Source organism: Papaver somniferum, unplaced genomic scaffold (assembly GCF_003573695.1).
Source record: "Papaver somniferum cultivar HN1 unplaced genomic scaffold, ASM357369v1 unplaced-scaffold_19, whole genome shotgun sequence".
NCBI classification, from domain to species: Eukaryota; Viridiplantae; Streptophyta; class Magnoliopsida; order Ranunculales; family Papaveraceae; genus Papaver; species Papaver somniferum.
In genome coordinates this window covers 8,446,655-8,474,048 of record NW_020628818.1, presented here as the reverse complement: position 1 = coordinate 8,474,048, position 27,394 = coordinate 8,446,655, and the positions used below count along the sequence as shown (strand labels likewise).

At 38.8% G+C, this 27,394-nt stretch overlaps 1 protein-coding gene and 1 pseudogene across 1 annotated transcript; one reads left to right on the top strand and one right to left on the bottom strand.

Annotated features, from left to right (window-relative positions):
- Window positions 1-18,937: 18,937 nt before the first annotated feature.
- Window positions 18,938-20,121, top strand: LOC113339069 (annotated as a pseudogene).
- A 5,450-nt stretch (window positions 20,122-25,571) lies between these two features.
- LOC113338478 lies at window positions 25,572-25,955 on the bottom strand. The gene has a single exon (XM_026583893.1). The coding sequence runs from the start codon at window positions 25,953-25,955 to the stop codon at window positions 25,572-25,574; it is 384 nt and encodes a 127-aa protein (XP_026439678.1).
- Window positions 25,956-27,394: the final 1,439 nt, after the last annotated feature.

Sequence of the window (27,394 nt, the reverse complement as noted above, 5' to 3'; positions counted from 1 at the left end):
CATCCAGAGGTGATTTATCGCGGTGTGTAGCAAAGATAGAAGCGCAAGAAATAATGAATCCCATTCATGAGTAGTTATGCGGACAGACAAGAGGAATCCTGTTATACCTCCAATTACAAAGGATGGGCGTATACTGGCCGAACATGGCATTCCAAGAAGCAGTAGTCCAGGATAAATGTTAATATTGTCAAGCCCCCCCACAACAAACATAAGTATGTAGTGTGGAAGTAGAGGACTCGAGGCAACCTTACATAGATTTCCTCCAGCATGAACGCTTGCCGCTGAACAGACAAGATGCGTTAAAAATTCAAAGGAAATCCGAGCGATTCTTTTTGAGTGAGGGCATCCTCTATAGAAAGAGTTTTGGGGACAAGATACTGCGATGTTTGTCACAAGAAGAAGCGAAGACAGTTATGGCTACGACTCACGATGATGAACACCAAGGTATGAGAAAGCTTTTCCTACAGTTGTACGAAGGGGGGTTTCACTGGCCTACGATGGAATTTGATACAACCGAACATGTAAGGAAGTGCCAGCAATGTCAAAGCCATGGATCACTAATCCGCTCCCCGCATACCTTGCTGCATAGTGTCGTCACCCCTTGGCCTTTCCATAGCTGGGGGCTTGATATTATTGGGCCAATAAGCCCGACTTCATCCGGACAACATAAATATATCATTACTGCGACTGAATATTCTTCCAAATGGGTTGAAGCCATTCTGCTCCGGGATTACTCCAGTGCCACGATCACTGCATTCATCAAAGAACATATCATATGTCGATTTGGCGCACCTATGATTATCCGCTAGGATAATTGTACCTATTTTGTTAATCAAACAGTGAAAGAATTGTTGGATCAATATGGAAGCACGTTTCATACTTCGACTGTCTACTACCCTCAGGGAAATGGACAGGCAGAAGCGACTAGCAAAACTTTGCTAAGGATATTAAGCTGCACCGTACATGATCACTATAGGAGTTGGCATGAACAGCTACCCCTCGCGTTTTGGGAATATCGCATTTCTAAGAGAAGTTCAACTGGTGCCTCTCCTTACTCCTTGGTGCATGGAGAAGACGCAATATTTCCAGCAGAGATTGCAATTCCTTCCGCGCGAGTAGCCATGGCCAGCCTCACTACCCCGGATGAGGTCAGTCGATTTTCCCACCTTGATACCCTAGAAGAACGACGAGCCAAAGATGAACGTTTTGCAGACAAGTATAGGCAAAGGACGACAAGATATTATAACCATAAAGTAAAGGAACGGACTTTCAGCATAAACGATGTAGTTATAAAGATCGCACCACATGTCCAGCGGAATGAAAAGGAAGAAAAATTTTATGCAAATTGTCAAGATCCCTACGTGATTAGCGAAGCTGCAAAAAGCGGATATTACTATCTCAAGCGGATGAATGGCTCAAGCATCAACACTCCTATCAATGGTAAATGTCTTAAAACTTATTACGCTTAAGTAACTAAATGTACGCCGGATGGCTGAGGAATAATAAAACAACTATCTTATGTTATACTTTGAGTCTCTTTAAAATATATAACTAAAAACTCGCTGACGGCTCAATGAAATGCGCCAATATCCCCAGAAAGGCCTAGGCTCCGTTCATGGCTTAATGAAGTGCACCAATAGTCCCAAAAAGGACTAGGCTTCGTGCATGGCTTAATGAAGTGCACCAATATTTCCAGAAAGGACTAGGCTCCGTGCATGGCTTAATGAAGTGCACCAATAGTCCCAGAAAGGTCTAGGATCCGTGCATGGCTTAATGAAGTGCACCAATAGTCCAAGAAAGGGCTAGGCTCTGTGCATGGCTTAATGAAGTGTACCAATAGTCCCATTAAGGACTAGGCTCCGTGCATGGCTTAATGAAGTGCACCAATAGTCCCAGAAAGGACTACGCTCTGTGCATGGCTTAATAAAGTGCACCAGAAAGGACCAGATTCCGTGCATGACCAATAGATGAAGTGCACCAATAGCCGCGAAGTAGGCTAGGTTTCGTGTACGACTTAATGAAGTACACTAACACATCCAGGAGCATGGCTAGATTCCGTGCATGACCATAGATGAAGTGCACCAATAGCTGCTAAGTCGGCTAGGTTCCATGTACGACTTACACTAAGTAAGCCAGGAGCATGGCTAGGTTTCGCGCATGACCATAGACAAAGCATACCAATGGCTACAAAATTGGCCAGATTCCGAGCATGAATTGATGAATTACACTAAATAAGCCAGGAGCATGGCTAATAGATAAAGCGCACCCACATCCGCAAAATTGGCTATCTTCCGTATATGACTCGATAAGACACACCAGATAAGACAGGAGAATGACACGATTAAATAAGCGCGCGCACAGATAAGGTATACTTTGCAAATTATTTAACAAACACGAGAGCAAAAATACAACTCCACACAGTATACTGCTAAATTTCGAACATAGTCGGAAAGCCACCCTCTTACTTAGCCATAATATTGGAAACATTTATATATACAAAAGTAAAAACACTTCAATAATACTTTGCTAAACAGAAATCTAATGATAAACGAGCACGATTCAACCGACCACGAACAACAGCCAATTTATCTTCATCAAGCTCCATTAGGAAACGAGCAACAGAGAAGGCTCTAGCCGCTTCAGCAGAAGCCATGGCCCTATCACCGAAGGGTCAACTCGATATGCACTCAGCTGGTCTATATACAGATCCATCAGATGAAAATATTGCGTTTGACTCGCCTCAAAGATTTCTTCATGCTCGCGAACAAGACGAATATACCCATCCACAGTGGATTGCAGTACTTCTAACCTTTGCCTCTTCAAGGATAATTAATGCTATTTCATTAATTGAACTTATCATTCCCATGAAATACAGTCTCGATGGTTATGAGTAGAATATATAACAAAAAAAAATATATTAGGGTAATGCGCAAAGCAATTCATGAACTTCAGATAGAGCTGCCTCCACGGATCTCACAGATCGATTCGCCTCAACAAACTGAAAATGAGTAGTTAAGCGCCGCTTACGATAAAAACCACGATATTCAAGCAAAGATTCAGGAGGAAAACCACCCGCACTTCGAATACTCAACACATGATCATCAGTGACAGTTACCCGTTCATGCCAAAAAGAGTTTTCAATACTAAACCTATCCCGTGCAATACACATCACGTCCAAAAGACGGTTAAGATACCTTATTTCTAATACTAACTTAACACAATTATCCATGAGACAAAAGTATAAATGAACAAAACCATTTTAATATCAAATTTTATAGATAAAATTCACCAACACATTTAATGTTCCACGGAGTCCAAAAAAAAAATTTAAAAAAAGATTAGAAAAAAACCTAAGAACGATCGGTTATAAGAGAACGACAATACGTGATGTCATGATCCAAATCCCTCATCATCAAAAGTGCTTCACTATATTGAGTAGTAGAAGTATCATAAGCCTCTTGCACCTCTCTACGCACTTGATAAATTTGAGCCATAACGTCTTCAGAAACACGAGTCTTCAGCGCCATATTAAGCGTCTCCTCATGGTCCTCACAAGCTTTACGCGCCTTGTCCAAAATAATCAATCGATGAGTCTACAACATCCCCAATTCATCCTTCAAAACCAGCAGACGCGCCAATTCACCCCTTTTGTCAGTAGGATGAACAAGAGTGGACACAGTTGTTTGAGGGTGAAAACTGTTTCTGCTGGTTTTGGTAAATTTGGGTGTGTGTAGATGACAAACGAATCTAAACCCTAACAAATGTACTTCACGGGAGTACTTTAGATTCGAGAGATCAATCTGTACAATTCTGGCGTAAACCAAGAAATGTCCGTTCCAGACTTGTTTCGATCACAAAGTGAAGGAGATGGGGTTGATCTTAGGGAGGGAAGCGAAGAAGGTGTTGAGATTTTGAAGGTGTTGGATGTTTATGACTTGTATCAGAATGTTGAACTGGCTTGCATAATGTAAGCTATCAGTTCTGGGTATTTTCTAGATGCGTAGTTGACAACACTTGTGTTGTTCGTGTTGTTGTTGAAATAGGATGAAAGCTTATTTATACAAATCATTGAGCGCAAACCTCTGATCTCTTAGGAAGTGGAGGAAGTGAAGTAGTGGAGGAGTGAGTTTGTGCGTAAGGTATTGATCATCGCGTATCCGTTATGAGGGAAAACTGATTACATGTTCTTCCACCACTCTCACTACTGTTAACCGCCCATATTTCCTGACACGTTCTCGTAATGGACGTGTTGCACGCCGCACGCTATAAACCGCCAGACCAATACGCAGTAAGCATCCCCCAGTTTATGACATGTTTGATGTCTCTAATGAGTGGGCCAAGTCGTGGTACTTTCCGCGGAGAATAGCGTATGATGCTATTAGGTGAAACAACTAAGTTGTTTATGAGACTAAAATATGTATGTATTCGATGCATGTGAAGCATCGCCTTTAAGCAGCTCAAACTAATCGATGTGTATGAAGCATTTTTGTTTCAGAGCCTGACCGAATAAGTCGCGGATAAGCGTCTTAGAAGGATAGCGCGATCGACCACTTTGGATGATCGTTCGATTTTCCTATGGGCGAATTGCCACCTGGTCGATCACTCTATGTGGAGGAGTGATGGCTGACAGTCATAACGCTACTTTGTTGGTTTGTTGGAAATAAATCTATGTCGTCCAACCAGGCTAGCAAAGTTGGGTGGACGAGATGAATTGCGGCAGTTATATGTTGTCGTTGATGTAATTCAGGGTTTGAAAGCCGCGTGGCCCACCCCTCTTTGGGCGTGCGTGTCGAGGCATTGAGCCTTAGGTCGAACAGGTTGATCGACCATGTGTGAAGGTGGCTCGCTGGTGTGTACGTTGATATCTTCTGGACCATCTAGAATTAGATCTATGTCATTCAAATAATCTTGCGAACATGGATGGTCATGATCGATTTGCGTCAGTGATATATCGCCGCAAACGCCAATTAGGGTTTCAAAGTTGCGCGTTTACCCTACTTTGGGTGAACGACTCTATGCATTCCAAGCTTGCTATGAGAAAGTCTATCGACCAACGATGGAGTTGGGTCAACGGTGAACACGTTAACATCTCGTTGGCTTCTTGAAATTGGATCTAGGTTGTCCGACTAAGCTGGGGAAGATGGACGGCCATGATTGATTTGTTGCAGTTGTGTAACACCGCTTATTCAAAAAGAACGCGTAATCACCCTACTTTGGGAAAGCGGTTTGGCGCGCTCCTGGATTGTCGTGTGTAGTTCGACCGGCCAGAGATGGAGGTGAGCCGCTGGTGATCATGTAGGTACCTGTTTGATCGTTCAAGGGAAGATCTAAGCCGTCCAACCAGGCTGGAAAAGTTGGACGGTCGTGATGCATTTTGAGACTCTTCTTAACAGTCTCAGCTCGTTCGAGCTATTCTTGTACAACACGATCGCCCATGTTTGGGATCGGCGTACAAAGCACTTTATGGTTGAGTGAATGGGACTCGATTGGCTAGGACACTAGTGGGCCCGTCGGTGGTCACTGCAGTGATTGCCTAATTTTGTTAGGAGTAAGCTATGCTTGTTAAATCGTACGACCAAGTTGTGTGGACGTGATTGTATTTGAGACTGATATTGACAGTCCAAATTTTCTTTAAGAATAAATATGTGTTCAATCACGCTAACTTTAATTAAAAGTATATGAACGCGTTGATCTCTTTGTCAGAGACATATAGCTTGTATGAGTATTTTTGCGCAGATCCCAATACTAGCACTTCAGGAGATTCATGCTACTCTGCTGAGAGTGACCATTGATCGTCATGTCATGTCAATATTGAGAGTTCTGCTAAGAACATAGCATGGAAAAATATCAGGTGCACAATGCATTAAACGGATAATGCTACTATGAAAATTCATAGAATATTCAGGATTGTTGCACCATTCTGAATGAATTCCATACATATTTAATTGCTCAATGAGTGAAGAGGTTTTTTTTCACTCATCACTTCTTAAATGGCTTTATACTCTTGTAGGGCGTCAGCGCATTAAATACAGGGTTTTACAATTTTAGCCCTATTCGAAAAACCACCATCAACAACAACACAAAGAGTTATCACACATCCGCGAAGATTAGGACCTGCTTGCTGAGTAATAAAAGCGCGACAGTCAGCTATGGCCCGATCGTATCAGTCATCATAAGAATTGATTCTTGAAATAGTCGCTCAGCCTTGTTCCGAGCAAGAATGTTATCATCTAACACGCTTTGCACTTCTGAAGTTATCCGCTCAGACGCTTGTATTTTACGAGTAAGTGAATATGTCTCAAACTGTTCATTAAACTGCGCGCGGGTAGTTTCCCTATTTCTCGCCCTTATCTCTCGAGGCATCTCCACTTCGGCTTTTACCCGTAATAGGTGATCCATCTCAAATTCCTTTTCATAGTGAATAACTAACAATGGTACCGGAGCTAATGATAGAACATAACCATGTAGCTGACGAGCCATCAGTAATGAGCAACGACCTGCAGTAAACACAACCAAGAGAAGCAAGAAAGATAACAACTAAAGCATTCCATCCAGACCCATTTATAAACACAATGAAACACCATATTAATTACCGTCTGATCGCAACAATAAATAAAACCAACTGTTAAAACAAGTGTCCAAACCAAATCAAGAGCAAAAGGAAAGAAGTCATTATTCAAAATTCACTCATAAAACAAGAAAATCAATCCAAAATAGCCAGCTCCGCCCTCTTCTGGACAAGACGCGAGTTCACTTCCTCAACAGCAGTCCGGGCGACCATAAAGTCTTTACCAGCCTGAGCAATATCCGTCATAAGCTTATCGTAAACCTCCTTTTTAATATTAGAAACATTGATAAGACGCCTATATTCTCGATCCAGCTCCTCAATCTCCTGTGGAAGCACATGGCGAGCAGTATGGGTTGGTTTGACACCATCCAGTAAATCCTTTAACCATTGAATAGGAAATTGTAGCAAAAGATAAGTCTGGATGAGACTATCCCACTTTTTCAGCAACTCCGGATCAATAGGAGTATCTTCCGCATGGGAAAGACTATCCGCTATGTCTATCAAGTCTTCGTTAGTCACAACTAAAACGCCAGGGTGCATTCCTTCATGAACACACATATGACCAAATTTCTCCACTATACGCCGATAGTTGGCAGCCTTGGTGGAAGAAACCCAGAAACCATGCACTAGCACAAAACGACTATCAAAACCAATATTTTTGACTGAGAAAGCTCGGGGATACTGAAACTTAGGGTCCTCCGGAGCAGCCATAAGTTCTGTGTCGGCATCAATGCTGCGCGAGACCTTGGGGACTTTCTTGGAGGATTTTGGCTGCCTCCCGCTAGCGCTACCAGACTCACTACCCTTAGATGGGATATTTGAATCATCTGTTTTATCGCGTTTCGCCATGACCTGGAAAGAAAAGTACATAGCAATCAGTAGATATCCTACAGACGGAAAACAAAACAAATGGTAAACGTGTATATACCGAAGCGTAGGGAGAAGGAAGATTAACAGGAGAATGGACTGATTGACGCGAGGAAGAAGAATAGCTCGAAACCTAGGCTCCGGATGACCTAACAATAATAAAAGAAGAAAAAGAAGGGATAAAAGATATGTGCCCATTAAACATTAAACATGAGAAGTGAAGGTGTATATATAACTCAAAAAGCATTAAATAAATCACAATAGAATATTTTGACTGACACCTGTCAGTATCAAACATAAATCATAATAGTATAAAAACAAGTGTTGGGCTCAGCTTGTTGCTAGGATTCCCTCCACCGATGTTGTATCTAAATTCGATTTTTAATAATATGCCACGGCGGCTCTTTTACTAAAAAAAAAAAACAAAACAAAAACTTACGAGACTTAGAAGAAGAAGAGTCGGAAGCCTCAGCACTACCTCCGACACCATGCCTAGCATCACCCTTAGCCGCATCGTTATCCTTCATATAATCATGAACAGAATAATCTGACCCAGACTTTAGTTGCATCAAGCATATCAGCGGGATTGCGGAGAGGATGATTAGGGTCAGGAACAGTCTTAACAATTAAAGGATGAGTAGAGCATAAAGTCATACTAGGAGAGATCACTTCAGGACCGCTCCTTCTCACAGATCGGCCTATTTGGCACTCGACACGCTCAATAAAAGACATAGAAGATGGGGGGGCCCCTCTTTGGAGCCTGCGGAGAAAATGTAGTGGAGGTTTTAGTGGATTGATTGATTTCGTATGCGTCAAAAATAAATTACACTTTCTTACTACTCAAAATATAAATATAGAAAGGGCAAGAAAGGATCGTTCCCACAGGGAGGACTAAGGTTGCCAAATTGTTTCGGTCTCCTAGAAATACCAATGGGGGGTTTTCTGATTTGTATATACTAAAAAAAAAAAAAATAAATAAATAAACAAGCAAATCAAATAGAGCGGATATTGGTTAAGGATTCATCTTCATTCACAAACAGGCTTTTTAACTATAACTAGAATTGATATTTAATCTCTCTTTTATCAAAGGCCCTAAGATACCTTGATCGCAAGTATATCCCGCAAATATCCTCTTGTCATCAACAAACACATTAAAAGATGCGAATATGAATTCTATCTTAGAGAACAACCTAACCTGTAAAAAGCACTAATCAAATTTAATTCCCTAGATGCATTAAGTTCTATGAAATCAGGCCAATCAAAGCAATCGAACGTGTAAAAGCACTAATCCGATTTAACAAAGGTTATGACTCACTTGTGACTACTAGGATGTATCACTACAAGCAATAATCACAATTATGCTACTTATAATCAGGAATCTATCACTTTTGCGTATAATAAATCCTAATCTAGCAATAGAGATGAAAACACACTCAATTGATTCTAGACTCAACCAAACAAGTATTCAAATCATGTAACAATATCATCAGTAAATCATAAACGATAAGTATGGAGACAAAACTAATTTATTGAACACAACACATGTTTGGAAATCCAACTTATTCCTTAACCAAAATAAAATTAACTCATGTTCATGGCGTTGGAGTTCATAACAAGAAGGAAGAGAGAACCTATCATGTTTCTAAACCCTAGAATAAAAGTACAAGAAGAGGAAGAGATATGATATCTCCAAAAGTTGTTTTGTAGCCCTTCTTGTCCCAAAATTAGGTTTAGTCTTCAAAGGTCCACCACCAAGATGTCCACCAAGCCAATGTGTGAGAAAAACCCACGTAAAAATATGTCCCAAAAGTGTCACCGGAAAAATGGTAGAACGTGGCCGGAATCTGCCCGGAAATGTCGCCGTCAATCAACTCAGGTTACCGGGAAAGTCAACCCGGTCAACTGTCAAACTTTGTCAACGGGTCAACTAGGGAAGTCAACTGAGTCAAGTCGGTCAAGCTCAGTGAGTCAGAACCATGAGTCAGATAGTCAGGTGAACTGACTAGGTTTAACTGGTCTGAGTAAGGTCAGGCCTGTGCACAGTCTTCTGTTCCCACTCCTGCAGCTTCAGTTGAACTGCAATCACATCTCCAGCTGCCTCATGCCTAGTTGTAGCTAGCACCAACAACAAAGCATAAACTCCAATGGCAGTAGCTACATCACCAACTGCAACTTCATATCATAGCATCACTTCCAACAATCCATTTCAGCTAAGTATTCTTAGTTCAACAAACTCACTGCAACGGCGCCGCTGGATGAATCACCACCTTCTTCAGTTTACAATCTCAGCCTAAAGCCAATCCATTCTTCCCATCTCTGTATCAATCCCCAGAGCTCAACCACTGCCTGCAATGCATCAACTTCACCTGCATAACAGCTCAGCACTTGCATCACAGCCAGCCTTACAACTCAGCTCTCTGAAATCCTCGGCACACATCTAATTTGCAATACTCATTTCCTGTAGCTTGCAACCTGAGCTGCTCCTGCAATTCTTGCCAGCAAACCAACATCATCAGTGCATCTTGTTGAGAGTCAGTTCAGCTTCATCAAGCATCAACCTCTATTCTTCCAGTTTCATTCACTGCAAGATTGAACCACCTACAACAACATCACCATTTCAAAACTGCAATGCAGCAATCCGTAGCTGCTACACATTCAATCACTCGGAACATCATCTTCAGTTGTACCAGCTTCCAGCACCAATCTGCCATTCACCATCACCGTCAATTGCCAGCCACATCTGCATCACCAGCTGCAGCTGCGTTCCAACTCCAATTATCTCCATAGACTGCAACCCTTCTGCACAACCATACTCATAACTCCCTGCTCATCTACAGATTGCATGTTCTCCATTCGCACTGCACACAGCACATCCCAACATCTAAGCTGCAGCTGCTAATTCCACCTGCATCACACAACACCAACAATTCAATCAATCACTCATTTATCACCATTTCTCTTCATCTCCATAACCAGCTGCATCACTGCCTTGAATCCATTTCAGCACTTCTCTGCACCCAGCTACAACCTCAGTCCACTATCTCTGCAGCTTCAACAGCATTCCTAGCTGCAACAACATCAACATCCACTTCCATTAACACCATGACTTGCACCTTCACTGAACTGCAGCTGCAGCAAAACCATTCCATTTCTTAATCTTCTCTGGCAAACACCAGATTCAATTTCACAACAAAGGCATCTCCTAATTCTCATCTCAGCTGTAGCTTCTGCTATTTCTCTTGCAACTGAAATCAAGCCATCTAACTGAATCAATTTGCACAACAGCAATTCCTTGTTTATTGATTATCGGCATCAGAACCATTCCCATCATTGAATTCAGACAATACCCATTCTTAGTCTCACATCCATCAATAGATTTAACACTGCCAACACACAAATCTCCTCAATCTTTCATTGTTGCTTCCCTTGCTTTCTCAGCTGTTCTTCATCTGAAATCATCATTTATTCCTCCATTCGAACCCTAACATCAAACTCCACAGACCCATTAGTAACAGCCTCAGATCCATTTTGAACTCATATTCCGATTCAATCAAACCCTTTCTACCAATTTCATCTGAATTCAAAACCCTAACCTGAGCTTTTGTTCATCTCAAATTCAGGAGTCAGCAAACCCCCATCAATCTTCTTACAAGCTCCGTGTTCTTCTGAACTTCTCTATTTCTCCTTCTTCAATTCAAAACCCATCTCCTTCACGGCCTCAGATACATGGCTGCTATGCAGCTTTTCTTTCTTCTAAATTTCAGATGTAGTAATGAAATGAATGAGTGAGAGATGAGTTTCTCTCGATTTAGGGTTAAGTTAAATTTGGATGCTAATAACACACCCAGTCACTTTAATAAGGACAACCCAAATGGCATCCCCTTAACCTTGACTGGACTCCAGATAGTGTTCGTCCATGAAATGACAATTTTGCTCTTTTTGCTCAAATTGAGTGATTTCATCTTCTTTTCTTCCGTGCGACTTCATAGTACCTAATAACTCAAAAACACTCGTAAGATACGCAATTCACAAGAATAATAGCAAAGAAAGCATAAATACTAGATATAAAATTAGGTGTTTTAGACACCTATCAAATTCCCCCAACTTAGACTTTGCTATTCCTCGAGCAAATCAAACGAAACAAATTCTAAAGCATACATACAACTCCGTCTCGTCGAGGATACGGTCACTTTTAGCATAAATAACAAGCCTTTGAACCCCTAGGTGTCCCTAGTGGACGAGTTATAGTCTCGTGAAGGTTTACAAGAGGTCTACCTACAAAACCTATATTTTCAACTCCATCTACCTGTGACAAATCTATGAACGAATCCAAAATGGCTATTGGAGGAGGTACCCTGCTGCAAATCCAAATTAATATATATGTAAATTAAGCTCTACTCAGAAAGTTGAACAAACCACAATACTCGGAATCTGACTAACCACAATCACACATGAAAAGATTAAGAAGATGGATATAGAAATAGATGTTTGCGAATGTTGTCTAAGTGAACGGTGTTTCCCATATCTGTCTGAAGGTCACGGCCAAGATGAACCTATGAATCCTATTGGATTGAGATACTGGTCTGAATTCTAACATCAACACAGCTGACATATACAAGGGAAACAGCGGTCGACAATCTTAATTCTAGATAAACTCAACTGGCATATACAAGGGAACCAGGGGTCGATTTTATTGAACCATAATAACATTTTATTTTATTTTATTTTTTATTGACAACATGATTAGATCTTTTGGATCCAAGCGCATGCTTCTTGTCAGCAGATTACATGGTAATTCCCTTGGATCCTACACTCCACGCTTTCTTAGGCGACGGAGACAGGGAGAACACACACATATTGATATCCAAGTGTCAATCTTATTATGTTTGGTCAATTGGTCGGTCTTTTTTTTCTTTTTTTTGGTAGTAACTCAATCACACTTTTTCATCCTAGCAGCAATAACAATTAGATGTTAGTGACCCACCAAATCACATAGATATAACATAAAGTTTGCAAAAATAAAAACAGAAAGTGATATGGTGATACTCCGAGATATGTTAACAACTTTCATATTATTTCTAACACTTGAATAATTTTGTCCCTTGTAGTTAATGGGTTCCTCAACTCTCGCAGCCAAGATGGTTCCATCCATTTAGATTGATAGTTTCATCCTAAAGGCACATATTTCTACGTTTCGGAGTGTATAAAGCATTATTTTTTAATAATAAAAGGGAAAAACTAACAAGGCTAAAACTCTATATGCGAAAACACTCCCCCACACTTAAACTTTACATTGTCCTCAATGTAAATTAAGTCATCCAAAGTAAAATTTAAGATGAGAAATTCATAACATGATATATATACACAATAAGAAAATAAAATGCATGATAAAAAAACTGATATTCCAACTCATAGCTATTTCTGAAAAATAGAGGATAAACACTAAACAAGCTATTTAGTTGGCATCTAATCCCAACTCAGCCAATATATATAATTCATCGTCAAGAAAAAATTCCATCTACTTAGAAAGGCTAGTGCTTATTCTAAATTGTTCAAAAGTCTCTAAAAGTTGGAGTTTTGATATGCAAATATCCAAAATAAGAAAATAAAGATAAAAGACTTGAGAAATAAAAAGATAGAGATAGATACACAAAACCAGTGGGTTGCCTCCCATTTAGCTCTTGGTTTAAAGTCGTCATCCCGACTTGCAAGATCGATTCCCCATACACCAATAACCTGAAAAGTTGAGGATCCTTTCATAGAACCTGTTTTACAAATACTAGCTTCGCACACATATTAGTAATATAAAACAGAAACGAAGCTATTAACCGATAAAAGTTTCCCCCACACTTATTCTTGTCCACACGTAGAAGTGGATATAAAATATAGAATTCGGGAACTTTCATGGTTTCTTGTTCACAAACCTGCATAGCATGAGAATCAAATGTTTCCAATGGCGGATATCGAGAAACAAAATCATTCAACAATGTTTTCGAAGTACATACATTCAAACCAATAAGAGATAAAGGAGAAGAAACAATATGCAAAGGGTTAGACAAACCTTGCACAATCTCTTGTATTACGGAATCCTCTTCATCCTTGAAAAACTCAAGTGAGTTATTCACCTCTTTTATATCATGGTCCTCTATCAAACCTTGCAACCATTCTTCGTCCGTTTCTGCCTTAACCAAAGTCTCGACATAAATATCATCATTACAATCCTTTGAAATCTCAATTGGGTCTTCCACAATATTGGTCATATCGGTTTCATTCTCAACACACTCTTATTTGTTGTAAGGCACATATGCTACTGCGGATTCAAGTATCTCCATAAGGAACTTTTTAAGAACACGCATTGCATCATCTTCAAGCTCTACCTTTTTAATAGGTTGTTGATCATTATTAAGATCAATGCTTGAGTAAGCTGCACTAGTGTAATAATATTCCTTTTCATCTTCACCTTGATCGCAAAAAGACTCCATTGTACACTCCTCGGGGATGTCACCATAAATTGGTTCAAGTGTTGTACTTTCATAGTCATCGTCACTATCATAGTTGACATAACATTGGCTACCACTTCCCAAAGATTGGTCTTTCGCAGAATTTTGCATGTCCTCTTTGTAGTCTTCAATGCCTTGCCTTAAAATGGAAACACCTTTTTGAAGATCTTGGAGTGATCCATCCAAATTTTGAAAATAGTGTTCCATTTTTTGGTAAAGCTCGTTCGACAAGGAAAAAGTAGAATCACTTACTTCAGTATTGCTAGGCTAATTATCTTCCCTTTGAATGGGTGAATGATCATAACTACGATCAAAAATTGGGCCAAACATACTATTAGCATATTCGGTCGACGAAATTGGTTCCACGCTTGGTTGTCTACAAACTGACTCCATGCCCACCATAAATTGTTGCATCTCATCTACCAAACTCGAAGAAATATGAATAGGAGTACAACTAGTCTCCCCTCCTTGTGGTTGCTTACTTACATACCTACCTTAAGAAGGTTGGTATGTATGAGAATAAATCAAAGGTTACGTGGAATATTGAACATAACCAAAGGATTGGTTTTGATTGTATTCCCCATAAGGGTGATAGTTTTCATAATGTTGTTGAGGTAGATAACCGTACCCATTGTTCCAATATGCTCTGTTCATAGAAATTGGTACCTGAAACAAGAGTTCTCGAAACTATGTCAAAATCAGAGAATAAAAAAACAAAAAGAAGAAACAAAACTAAAAACAAGTGACAACCGCTGCCTCCCCGTCAGCGACGCCAAAATTTGATCGCTGTCGTATGCGTCAAAAATAAATTACACTTTCTTACTACTCAAAATATAAATATAGCAATGGAAAGAAAGGATCGTTCCCACAGAGAGGACAAGGTTGTCAAATTGTTCCGGTTTCCTATAAATACCAATGGGGGGTTTTATGATTTTTATATATTAAAATAAAATAAAAACAAAACAAAGAAATAAACAAGCAAATCAAATAGAGCAGATATTGGTTAAGGATTCATCTTCATTCACAAACATGCTTTTTAACTATAACTAGAATTGATATTTAATCTCTCTTTTATCAAAGGCCCTAAGATACCTTGATCGCAAGTATATCCCGCAAATATCCTCTTGTCATCAACAAACACATTAAAAGATGCGAATATGAATTCTATCTTAGAGAACAACCTAACGTGTAAAAGCACTAATCAAATTTAATTCCCTAGATGCATTAAGTTCTATGAAATCAGGCCAATCAAAGCAATCGAACGTGTAAAAGCACTAATCCGATTTAACAAAGGTTATGACTCACTTGTGACTACTAGGATGTATCACTACAAGCAATAATCACAATTATGCTACTTGTAATCAGGAATCTATCACTTTGAGTGTATTTATGCTTGGGATTGCTCCACAAAAAGATATTGTTTTAGTGTTCGTCCAGGAAATTACAATTTTGCTCTTTTTTCTTCTTCTTTTCTTCCATGCGACTTCATAGTACCTAATAACTCAAAAACACTCGTAAGATATGCAATTCACAAGAATAATAGCAAAGAAAGCATAAATACTAGATATAAAATTAGGTGTTTTAGACACCTATCATGGATTGAGTAGACGGAAGTTGCGGAATAACTGGTACGCCGGCATCCCGCTTCATCTTTTTGACTAATCAGTCTGTCCTCCATTCGTGGTGAGGCAGGTTGATGTATTCTTTGATAAAAAGACCCCTAGGTTTGCATTCAATAGGAGGGGAGCTCTAGAAGAACAAACCGTAAACCAATATGAAATAAACTAAGGAAAAATGTGAAACATTAGAAACACAATGCAAAGAGAAAATACCTTGGCGGGAGGAGACGTGACATGAGGGATCTCCAACAACTTCATCACGGATGGACGTCTTCTCTTCTTAGGGACGGACAAGGGAGGAAGTCAATCACCCTTCTTACCCACCACAGGGTCTTCTCATTTGAATCTGTTTTTGGACATTGACCTTCGGGTATTAGACAAGAATTTTTGTGGAAATTGAATTATTGTCCCTCCTTTTGATGTGCCTTCACAATTATCCCTAATAGACTTCACAAATGTCCCTGGTGGCATAATTTAATTTTTAATAAAAACATAATTAATATATTTCCTTGTTTAACCTTTCTATATAACTTCCCATCTTCTGTATTTCTAATATCCGAGACAACATTTCCATCGCTCTCACCAGACACCACAATCTCCATTGCACTCACCATCATCATGATCGCCTCCACCACAACCAGCACCACCACCTCCGTCACATCCTCCACTACTATCAACAGACTTCATCTTCTTCTTTAAAGTTTGAAAAATGAGTTTTGAAATCAGATTCATATAGATCCCGAAATCTGATTTCTTTAGATTCGATTCTGAAATCAGGTTTATATAGATCTAGAAATATGATTTTAAGTTTCGATTTTTGGGAATTTCGAACTTAAGATGTGCAATTTTTATTTTGTTGAAGATGATATACATAAGATGATTCAGATCGGTCTATTGTTGGATGGAACCTCATGGGTTTGATTTTTATATATGATAGAAGTTAAAGATTTGATTTTTTTTTTTATTTCTTTTATTATGGTGGTAGTGGTGATGAGCGATTAATTCTTACATATTTACTACCCAAAATATATATTGTTGGTGCTTATTTTGGTATTTATTGTGTTTTTGTAGGTAAACGAATAAAATGGGCTCTTCAAAGAAAATCGGCTAAACCTAGGATTCCAAGAAGAAAATATGGACTACGAAGTACATGAGTCGTGGATACTTTTGAATGTAAATGGGATAGGCCCAATTTAAGTTAGTGAAGGAGATGATGGGCTGAAGTTGGTTTAAGAAATTTACATGCTCGGGCATTTTGGTCTCGTAGATTTTAGGATGAAAGACTTGGTGATTAGTTCTCGAAGGATTTAGGAGATATCACGTAAAATGAAAAATCCTACTCAATAATTAATGTACGAGGTATGTCGACATGGTGGAGGAAGAAAGGAAACTAAATATATTTTGCAACTAAAGAAGATTGATTTTGAGCATAAGATCAGTATGTGCTCATATAATATTTTCTTTCCCATGAAAATAAAAGCAAGTGGTCAGACATGTGGCGAGTCTTTATTAGATGATATTGTGTATTCTTAGACAAGTGGCACACTCCCATTGGACATGACATGTGGAAGAGAATTAAAAGAGGAACGTTAGATTTTGTTGAAATCTACATATTGATGTCGAGAACAGGAAACCAGGGGAGTGATTGGAGAGCCGGTGAGCCGGTAGCCAGTTTCATAATTTTCTTTTATTTCTTCTATTTAGTTTTCTTTATAATAATGAGGAACTAGACCCATCACTGGGACGACGGAGGAGGCTGTGTTTCGTTCATGTGGTAATGAAAATAATTCTTTTATAACTATTTGCATAAAATTTAATTGTTTTATGATTTCTATTAATTATTTGTTATTTTGTTTGATGTCGCATGCTTGGTTTTAATTACTTTTGATTCGTCATGCTCACAACTTACAACTAATGTTTTATGAAATCTACTTTGGCAAAGAATAGAGTTATTGTTTCTTTTGTTTTGTTTTGATCTATAAATGTCTAGGATTAATTTATGAACCCCATGAACATGAAAAGCAGTGGAATCCCGAGTCCCAGTAAATTCTTCATCCCGTGACATATTTTGTATATAATTTCTTATTTTTAGTATTTATATATTTAAGCCTAGAATCAATTCAACAAAGTCCGAGTGAACGACAACCTTCTTACCACTATATAAAATTCGATCAGGTGGTATTACCGAGCATCAACAGGTTGTTCTTGAAAAGGTACAACCCTTCTTCTTCTTTTCTTTTTAAATGGAATGTTACTTTGTATCTTCATCATTGTTTTCAGTAGTAGATTCAGTGGGGTTGGTGATGTTTTTGTCGGTGGTTTTTTTTAATAAATATTGGTGGTTCTAAATATTTGTAGTGATGTTGGTGATGGAGTTTGAGTGTGATTGTGGTGGAGATTGTTGATCCAATTTACGGGATCAACTACTATTTTTGATCCAATTTGTGGGATCAACTGCTATTGTTGACCCAATTTTTTATGGGATCAACTACGGTTGTTGTTCCATTTTTTTATGGGATCAACTACTGTTGTTGATCCTTTCAACTCCTATTGTTGACAATATTTCCTTGGATAAGTATAATCATGCTTGTAGTTTAAATCATATAAATTTCTTCCAATGTTGAACTTGTGGTGCAATGGTAGCATGACTGACTCCATGTCAGGTGATGCATGTTCGACTCACGCCAACTTCACTCCATTTACATGGATCAACTTTCATTGTTGATCCAATTTAGAGGATCAACTACCATTGTTGATCCCCTAAATTGGATCAACTTCTGCTGTTGATCCTTTTTTTTTGGATCAACTACTATTGTTGATCCCCTAAATTGGATCAACTTCTACTGTTGGTTCTATTTTTATTTGGATCAACTATTATTGTTGATACAAAAATATCTGAACTAGTGGCGGTGGTAGTGGTGGTGGCGGTGGCGATAGTGGCGGCGGACTAGTGGTGATGGCGGCGACGGACTAGTGGTGGTTGGAGGAATGGTGGTGGTGTAATGGTGGTGGTGACGGAGTGGTGGTGGAATATTAGTGGTGGTGATGGTTGGTAGGTGGTGGTCGTTGAACGGTGGTGGTGGAATGGTAGTTGAATGTTGGTGGTGGTGGTGCTAGTGGTGGTGGTGAAGTGGTAGTGGAAGAAATTTGTTCCATTTTGAAATAAAGAAAAACATTATATGGGTGAGGGTATTAAGGTAATCTAATTTTAAATAGATAAAGTTATTAAAAAAATAGAAATATATTTATTGTTGTATAAGGATATATTTATAAGGCGTTAAAAACTAAGGACATGTAATTAAGATACCCAGGATTTTTAGACCACTATATATACTGCGTCAGTCGAGCACGTTTCTTGTCAGTGTGTACAGATCTTATCCTGTCTTTAGTACGAACTTTTTCCTTGGTTAGCGATAAGCTGATATCTTTCATCATCTCAAGAGTGAGATTCTCATAGCTCTACTGCCGTTACCGCATTTAAGAAATGAGAAGTCCTAGTTCCTCACTGGTATCTGCCATCACCAAGCGGTAAACCTAGTTAGTAATAAGATACGGGTTTTCAGTTTTGTAGTGATGGATTTACAAATTTATTTCGCTATAGAACAGTTCAATTTTGGCACTTTAACATCTTACCATACCAACAATAAAAAGTTGCTTAGTGCAAACCTCCATTAATTTTTTCCATTTTGCAGGTTAGAAGGCTAAGTAGCAATCGTAACAGGTGGTGCAAGCGGTATCTGTGAGTGCACCGCCAAATTGTTTGCTCGTTATGGAGCCAAAGTCGTAATTGCCGATGTTCAAGACCATCTTGGATATTCTGTTTGTAAAGATGTGACCAATTCTACAGGAGGTACCGCATCTTACATTCACTGCGATGTTTCAAAGGAACAAGACGTGAAAAGTCTAGTGGACGTAACCATGGAGAAGTATGGAAAGCTTGATATAATGTTCAATAATGCTGGAATCTTCGGGGATCTAGATCAATCATTTTTGGAAAGTAAATATGAAAACTACGGGAGAGTTTATGATGTAAATGCATTTGGTTCAGTTTTGGGTGCTAAACATGCCGCCAGAGTTATGATTCCAGCCAAGAAATGAAGCATATTATTTACTGCTAGTGCTGTTTCGGTAGTGGCTAGTGGGGCTCCAACTGCTTATGTTATGTCAAAACATGCAATTGTGGGATTAACAAAGAGTCTCTGTGTGGAACTAGGGCAATATGGAATCAGGGTTAATTGCATTTCACCCTATGGAGTCGTCACACCGATGGTCACCAGTGCATTTAATTTTGAGTCAAGTAAAGCACACGAGATCTTTAATAAGGCGGCCAATGTGAAAGAAGCGGTGCTTAAGCCCGAGGACATAGCGGAGGCAGCACTGTATTTGGGCAGTGATGAATCTAAGTATGTAAGTGGAATGAATCTTGTTGTTGATGGAGGTTATAGTACAACAAATCCCTCGTTTGTTACTGTAATGACAAACAGCACTTGATGAATGCAGCACTTGATATGTATTTTATTGCCAGATTATGGGACGTTTAATCGTGATAAATACAGATTGGATATCGTTTTCCTTCCGATTCCTATTTTCAAATAATACTCCCTTTATTTTGGGAAATGAGATACTTTCATTTTTTTCATTTTAATCTAAAAATAGCCTAAATTGATAAAATGAAAATATCTCTTTTCTAAAAACGAAGAAAGGAACGTCTGAGAAGGTCTGTAAAGACATCCTATTTAGATGACTAGAACACTATTACACATCATTCCCTTGATGATTAACATCATGCAATGCTCTAGCATATAGACGTCTAACATGCTGCTAGTGCAGCTTCTTTTTAGTTCTTTCGACTCGACTGTCTTCTTTCTTCTCGAATTTCTCTTGTTTATTTTCAAATTTCAATCAACCCAACAATTTCACCACGAGAAGAAGTACATGGATCGGAATTACTAGCACCACCATGACCATCATATTGGCATTAATCTTTCTCTTATACATGTTCAGTACCAGTAAATTCACTACTAATACTACTATGGCCGGTTCATATGGGCATGGCAAAGCCCCAGTTTTGTCACTTTTACACCCACTACGGGGATGGCAAAGTGGCAAACAGGCCTGGCTAAGTGGCAAATTTGACTCTTACCCAAGCCAGGTCAAGTTTCTACCGAGCGGTCGAGACCGGTTTTATTTAGATCGCCAGCAGTTTACCCTCGGTCGGTCGGTGTTCATCGCCCAGTAGAATCTGATCCAACGACCATAAATCTCCCCCCTATAAATACCAAATTCCACTTTCATTTTAACTCACACCTTCTCTACTCTTCACACTTCTCACGTTTGTTAAAATCTAAAACAAATTTCAGCATCCAACTTTTTCATTCACTCGTATTGTGTAGTTTTTTTAACATGTCCCAATCTAATTCTCAATTGACTAAAAGTAAGAAGATTAGGGGTCCAAAATTTGCCTTAGCGGACAATGAAATCATTTGCAGAAACTATGTGTTCTTTACACAAGATAGTATCGATGGTGCCCAACAATCTACCAAGTTATGGGATGATATATTTGCTAAATTTCGTGATGAAACTATGAACATCAACGATTGTGATGCAAATGCATTGTCCGGTCGCTTCGTGTAATCAACGCCCAAGTTGCCTTGTACATTGCTGCCGTAATACAAATTGCTCGTGCTCGAGCGAGCGGTCTTGTCGATGTTGATGTCGAACGAAAGTGTCGAAATGATTGGCACCACAAACATGAAAAAAAATTTGGTTATGAAAGTTGTTATCATATTTTGAAAGTGTTACCTAAATAAATCCAGAAGTGTTAGAAAATATGTATAATGTACCTGCAAGTTCACCATACACTTCTTCTCCTTCAACACCAGTTTCACAACCATCCCATCCCCCTCCAGAGAATTCATTTTCTTCACCAGAAACAACAACAAACAACAATTCCAACTTGCATATCAATGCTGCGATTAAGAGATAACTATTAGGAAGAAATGCTGCAAGAGCAGCGAGAAAAGCTTCCCAAGAATGAGAAGTAAGTGAAGGTTTTTTAGATACAATAATAGATCATCAGAAGACCGTCGAAAAACAAATAATAATAGACTGACAGTTCTTGACTAGGGAGATGAAAAAACATCGACAAACCCAAGAGAAATTTGTTTCAAACTATGAAAAGAATAAGATTTTAAATGCAAACACCTCAACAATGACTCCCAGACAATTGATGGTATGGGAGATGGAGATGGAGATGGACAGCTTAGCAGAGGAGTTGGAAGAAAAATGTAACAAGAGAAATTTGGAAAAAAAAATGGAGGTCAAGCTGAAGATGAGCATGATGAACACCACGATGAAGTAGAGCCATTTAATTAATTAATTAATGTATCAGCTTTAATTTTAATGAAGATGTAGTAGTTTGTTTATAATGAATGAAGTTGTAGTTTTTTTTCATTATATTAAACCTTTGTAGTAGTTTTTCATTACATTGAAACTTAAACTTCACAACATCCATTGAAATTAAACATTAAATTAAAACTTGACAACATCCATCAAAACTTAAAACTAAACTTAAGACTAACATCCCATACGAGTCATGAGAAACTCCTTAGGAATTTGGAAATTCGCTTCGTATTCAGAAAAATTCCTTTCCATCTTCGCCACTTGTCTCGAGTTCGTATACCCAATTCAGCATTGTGTCACCTCTAAGACGATGTCGATTGAAAATCCTTCTCATGATAAAATCCACAAAATATTTTTTGATAGTCATGAATCGACAAAATAAAGCACCTGGATCCCGATTATGAGGATTACCTGTCTCTATGCAGAAGGTTTCATGAATTTTACCCCAATAACTCATACTGGGTAAACCATTCATCTGCCATTCTTTACCTTTCTTCGCGTAGTATATTACATACGAAGAGATAAAGCTTCATCTTCAGTAAATCTAGGATCATCCATAAATTACCCAGAAAATAGAGAAGTTTTTAGGTGAAGATGTGATTTTGAAATGGATGAAGTGGTATGTATATATAAGGATTGTTGGTGATTGAGTATAGGCCGCTAGCGATTGAGTCTCGACCGCTACTTCTAGTGAAAAACTTAAAAATTTTAAAACGATTCGAACAACTTCAAAAATAAACTATGAAAAAAACTATTGATGGTGGTTTTTAGTTCAGGGCAAAAAATGTAAAACCCTGTATTTAATGTGTCGTCATTCTGCAAAGAAAGAGATCCATTTAGAAGTGATGAGTGGCTATGCCTTTTTGCTTACATATGTACTGAGCACTTCAATATACTTATATATGATACTTATTCAGAATAGTGTTGGTTACAAAAATCCCAGATATTCTGTAAATTTTATTTATCTCTCACCTGCATTGTTCACTAATGCATGGCTTGCAGAGTATTTTTCCTATGCTATGTCCACAGATGAACTATTAATATTGACATGATATGACAACTAATGTTCGTTCGCAGCTGAGCAGCATGAGTTTCCCGAAGTGTCAAGATTAAGATGTGCATGAAAATACTCAACTAGAGACACGCAAGCTGCGCTGCTCTCTGAGATAAAAATTAATGATTTTGTGTCAACGCGAAAAATTCACTAAAATTGAATAATTTTGTGTCAGCTCGCAAAATTCAATTTTCTAACCTAATTTACAAAAATTAGGTTTTTGCGGTCTGCGCAATATCTCGATCCTTATTGGTCGAGACTAAACCTAGGCAACCTAGGAAATTGATCCATCATGGATTAGTAGGAGCAGGATCCTACGAAAAGTTGGAAAACAAGAAATAAAGGGAAACTACGACAAATAAAGGCCGCTCCAAAAGGAGGCGCGGCCGCACCGCTTGGTCGGCCGGTTTTCCCTAGCTGGTGCCTCACATGGCCTAACGTCCGTGCACTATATCGTTGTCTATCGGCCCCTCTTTTCCATCGACCAATCAAATCGCTCCAAAGTTGCAGCCTATATTCATAATTAAAGTTATAAGTTGGCTGGCCGACGTGCTTAATTTCTTAACAAATTAAATCTAGACTGTCCATGTTAGTCTTAAAACGATCACGGCCGTCCAACTTTGCCGACCACTTTAACGAGCTTGGACTTCTCCCTGCGTGACCAAACAAGCTCCATAACACTCACCGTCCAGACCTATGTTATTTTAGCCAATCAAAATTCTCCTAGCACGCAGGCAGCATCCACAATTGCTAGCCAAATTAGGCTAGGCGAGCCGCCTGAAAAGGGTCTTAATTAGGTCATTACCGCCGATGACAGTCTTAAATCAATCACGTCCATCCAACTTGGAAATACAAATTGATCGTCTTAGATTCAAGTTTGAGAAATCAATGAGGTTCCATTATGTTCTCCGGCGCCCCGTCTTTGGCTTTGACCACTCATATCTCGTCAACTTGGTCGGACGATATCAAAAAGGTCAACAAAGATTGGAAAAATATCTGGGAGCATTTGGTAAATAATTTAAGTATGAGATACATGCCAAAAGTTTCGTATGGATGTCTAGTATAATATACTAAAAAATCACATCAATCGAATTAACAAGCTAAAAGATACAGCTTAAAAGGCGAGCTAGGTCATGGCTAAAAAATGACAGAATTCTTCCTGATTTTTACTGTCGGGCTGTTTTCACCTCCTAGCTAAACAAGCTCAAAACCTAAATATTCTGTTTAAGGAATATAGGAAATTATTTCCTGATAAGATTGGAGAGGAGGATCATCAAAATCCAAGTTCGTATGAGAATTCTACAGCTATTTTAGTACATGTCTCACATTTGAATTTTCAGATTCCGAAATTTCACAAATTAACATAAACCACCGCAAATCATCTCAACCATCCAACTTGGCTAGATGATTTAACCGGTTTAGATATAATTTGGACCGATCAATAGGATGTCAAAATGGCTACCAACCATCGTTGTCCTATAAGGACCGACCACCTCATCTTTGACGCACATGGATAGCTCCTGGCAGCTTTCCAAAGATGGCCGGTCATGTTCTTTTTAAGACATTGAGTTCCGCGACTAACCAAGACAGGCTCTATACAACGATGCTTCATGAGCATCAATTATTTTGAGATGCTTGCTTAAAAGCGATTCTTTATATGCATCGATTACAAACGATATTTTATAAATACCGATTTCACAAATAACTTAATTATTTTGACCAAAAAGCATTGTGTGCTTTTTTTAGCGTCAAGTCTCACAACTTGACTGCCTGCTGCCTAGCTTGTGTGTGATTGGTCGAAATAATTAGGTCTTGCAAGAAAGACCCAACAACTTGCTATATATTTTTCTACAAAATACTCGAGACATCAAACATGTTACAAACTGGGGGATGTTTATCAAGGTATTGGTCTTGCGTTTTACGGCGTGCGGCGTACAACACTCCCATTATGTGAAAGAGCCAGGAAAGGCGGACTATTAGTGGCAGTAAAGAAGTAGTGGGTGTAAAAACAACCAGTCTTCCCTTCATAATAGGGACGTAGTTTCACCATTTTACGTGATCCCCACTTCTCTATCACTCAACTACTTCCATTTCCTATGAGATCAGTGTGTGTTCGACTATGACTTGTATAAATAGATTGTGAATCTATTTCAACAAAAAACTATTCATTAACGCAAGTATCCAGAAAACACCAAGAACTTATAGCTTACATTTCGCAAGCAGGTTCTATATTATGATACAAGTCATAAAATAATCACACCTCAAATATTTCATCATTATGATCTCAACACCTTCTCTGCTTCCCTCCCTAAGATCAACCCTTCTCCTTCATTTTGTGACCGAAGCAAGACTGGAACGGACATTTCTTGGTTTAGGCCAAAATTGTATAGATTGATCTTTCGAATCTAAAGTACTCATGTGCAGTACATTTATTTAGGGTTTAGATTTGCTTCTCATCGACACGCCCAATTTACCATTTTCAGCAGAATCAGTTTTTACCCTACTACACAAACAATTAAAATTGAACAACTAAACTTAAACAATTGAACTTGACAACACTACTAAATCCGCCATCCATCTCTTCCAAACTCAGCCCGCATATTCGCTCTGAGATCCGCCCTTAACCTGTCATACAAAGCTCTGTTCTCAATGTAACTAGTCATTTGCACATAGTTCCTTACAGGTAATCCTCTTTCTATTTGAATCTCAGGACTTAAGTCTTCATCTTCATGGTTAGTCCAATTCTTATTACGACGGGTTTCCTGAATTACCATGTTATACATAATTATGCAAGTTATCATAGTCTTATCCATTTCACGAGCACTTAGACCACGATAAAGCCCACAAATGGTGGCGAACTTCTTATTAATAATTCCAAAATCTTGTTCCACATCCTTTCTCAGTTCTATTTGTCTACTATTGAAATACGAGTATGAACGGCCCATTTCACCGGCAGCATGGCTGACGGTAACATTAAACTAAAGCTGACCATTTTGGATAAATTCCATCTGCAAGATAATAATCATGAGTATAGCGATTCCCGTTGATAGTGAAATTTACATGTTGAATAATTCCATACTTTGCATCTTCAAACAAAGGAGATTTGTGTAAAACATTAATATCATTCTAAGATACCGGAAGACCAAAAAAGGCGTGCCATATCCAACAATCATAAGAAGCGGCATCCTCAAGGAGAAATGTTGGTTTTGAGTAGTGACCCTTATACTGACCGACCCAATAGGTAGGGCATCCGATCCATATCCAGTGCATGCAGTCAAGACTACCCAGCATTCCTGGAAATCCCCTTTCCTGATTTTACTTTAATATTTCTCTAACATCCGCGCCAGTTAGTTTTCGTAAATAGGTTGGACCAAAATGATTAATCATTGCTTCGCCAAACAACGACAGATACTTGTGTGCGGTTATTTTTCCCATATGAAGATACTTATCATTGGAATATGGAGGTTTTCGATATCCTAAAATCCTTAAGGCCGAAGTAACCTTTTGTTCAGGGCTATGAGCTCTAATATTCGGTGCATCATACTGATAATTAAATTGAGGTTCTAGCTGACAAATCTCAACAATAATCTTTAACAACAAATGCCGGGGAAATGCGGAATCGGCGTTGGAAATCTTCATCCAAGAACACACAGTAGGGAAGAAAAATTGTGCATCAGCTTCTCATGCCATTCATCCCGACCTCGGTACGTATATCTTCTTGTGAATACTTCTCTTGGATATGGGTCTCTAGGTATATTCCCCACTGAATATTCTGCAGTAAATTGTTGGTTAGTTCTCTATCTTCATCTGACTCATCATCAACTTATCGCAACGCCTGAACGAATATTCCTTGTTGTTCTTCAAATCAATCCATATGAATACCCACCTCTTCGTTAGAAGAATCCATTGATTTGAAACTAAAAATTAAACTGAGGATTAAGGTACAAAAGAGTGGGATGATGGATTTAATGAAAAAATGAGGTGTGATTAAACTGAATTGAATGAGGTGAATTTGTAGGGAGGCGTGGGGAGGAAATAGTTGTTACATCATTATCTAATAAGCGAAAAACTATACAGTGGTCGAGTTCCGACTGCTTGGTAGAGACTCAATCGCTTAACCATTTTCCCATAGTAGCACGGCCAGTTTGTCAGGCCAGCTGTCATGGAAAATGGGTGGGTTAGCCACCTCCCACAGGAACCGGCCTGATACAACAACAATAATCCTGGGTTTTTTTAGTTGATATAACAGTTCCATGTGGTTCTCGGTGACCTAATTATTTTTAGGAGAAATTATCGTTTGGTCTTATTTGATGTGGTCCCAAGTTAGTTTGGTCCACCAACAAAAGGGGAACTTTGTTTGGTCCTTATTTATTTAAAAATATTA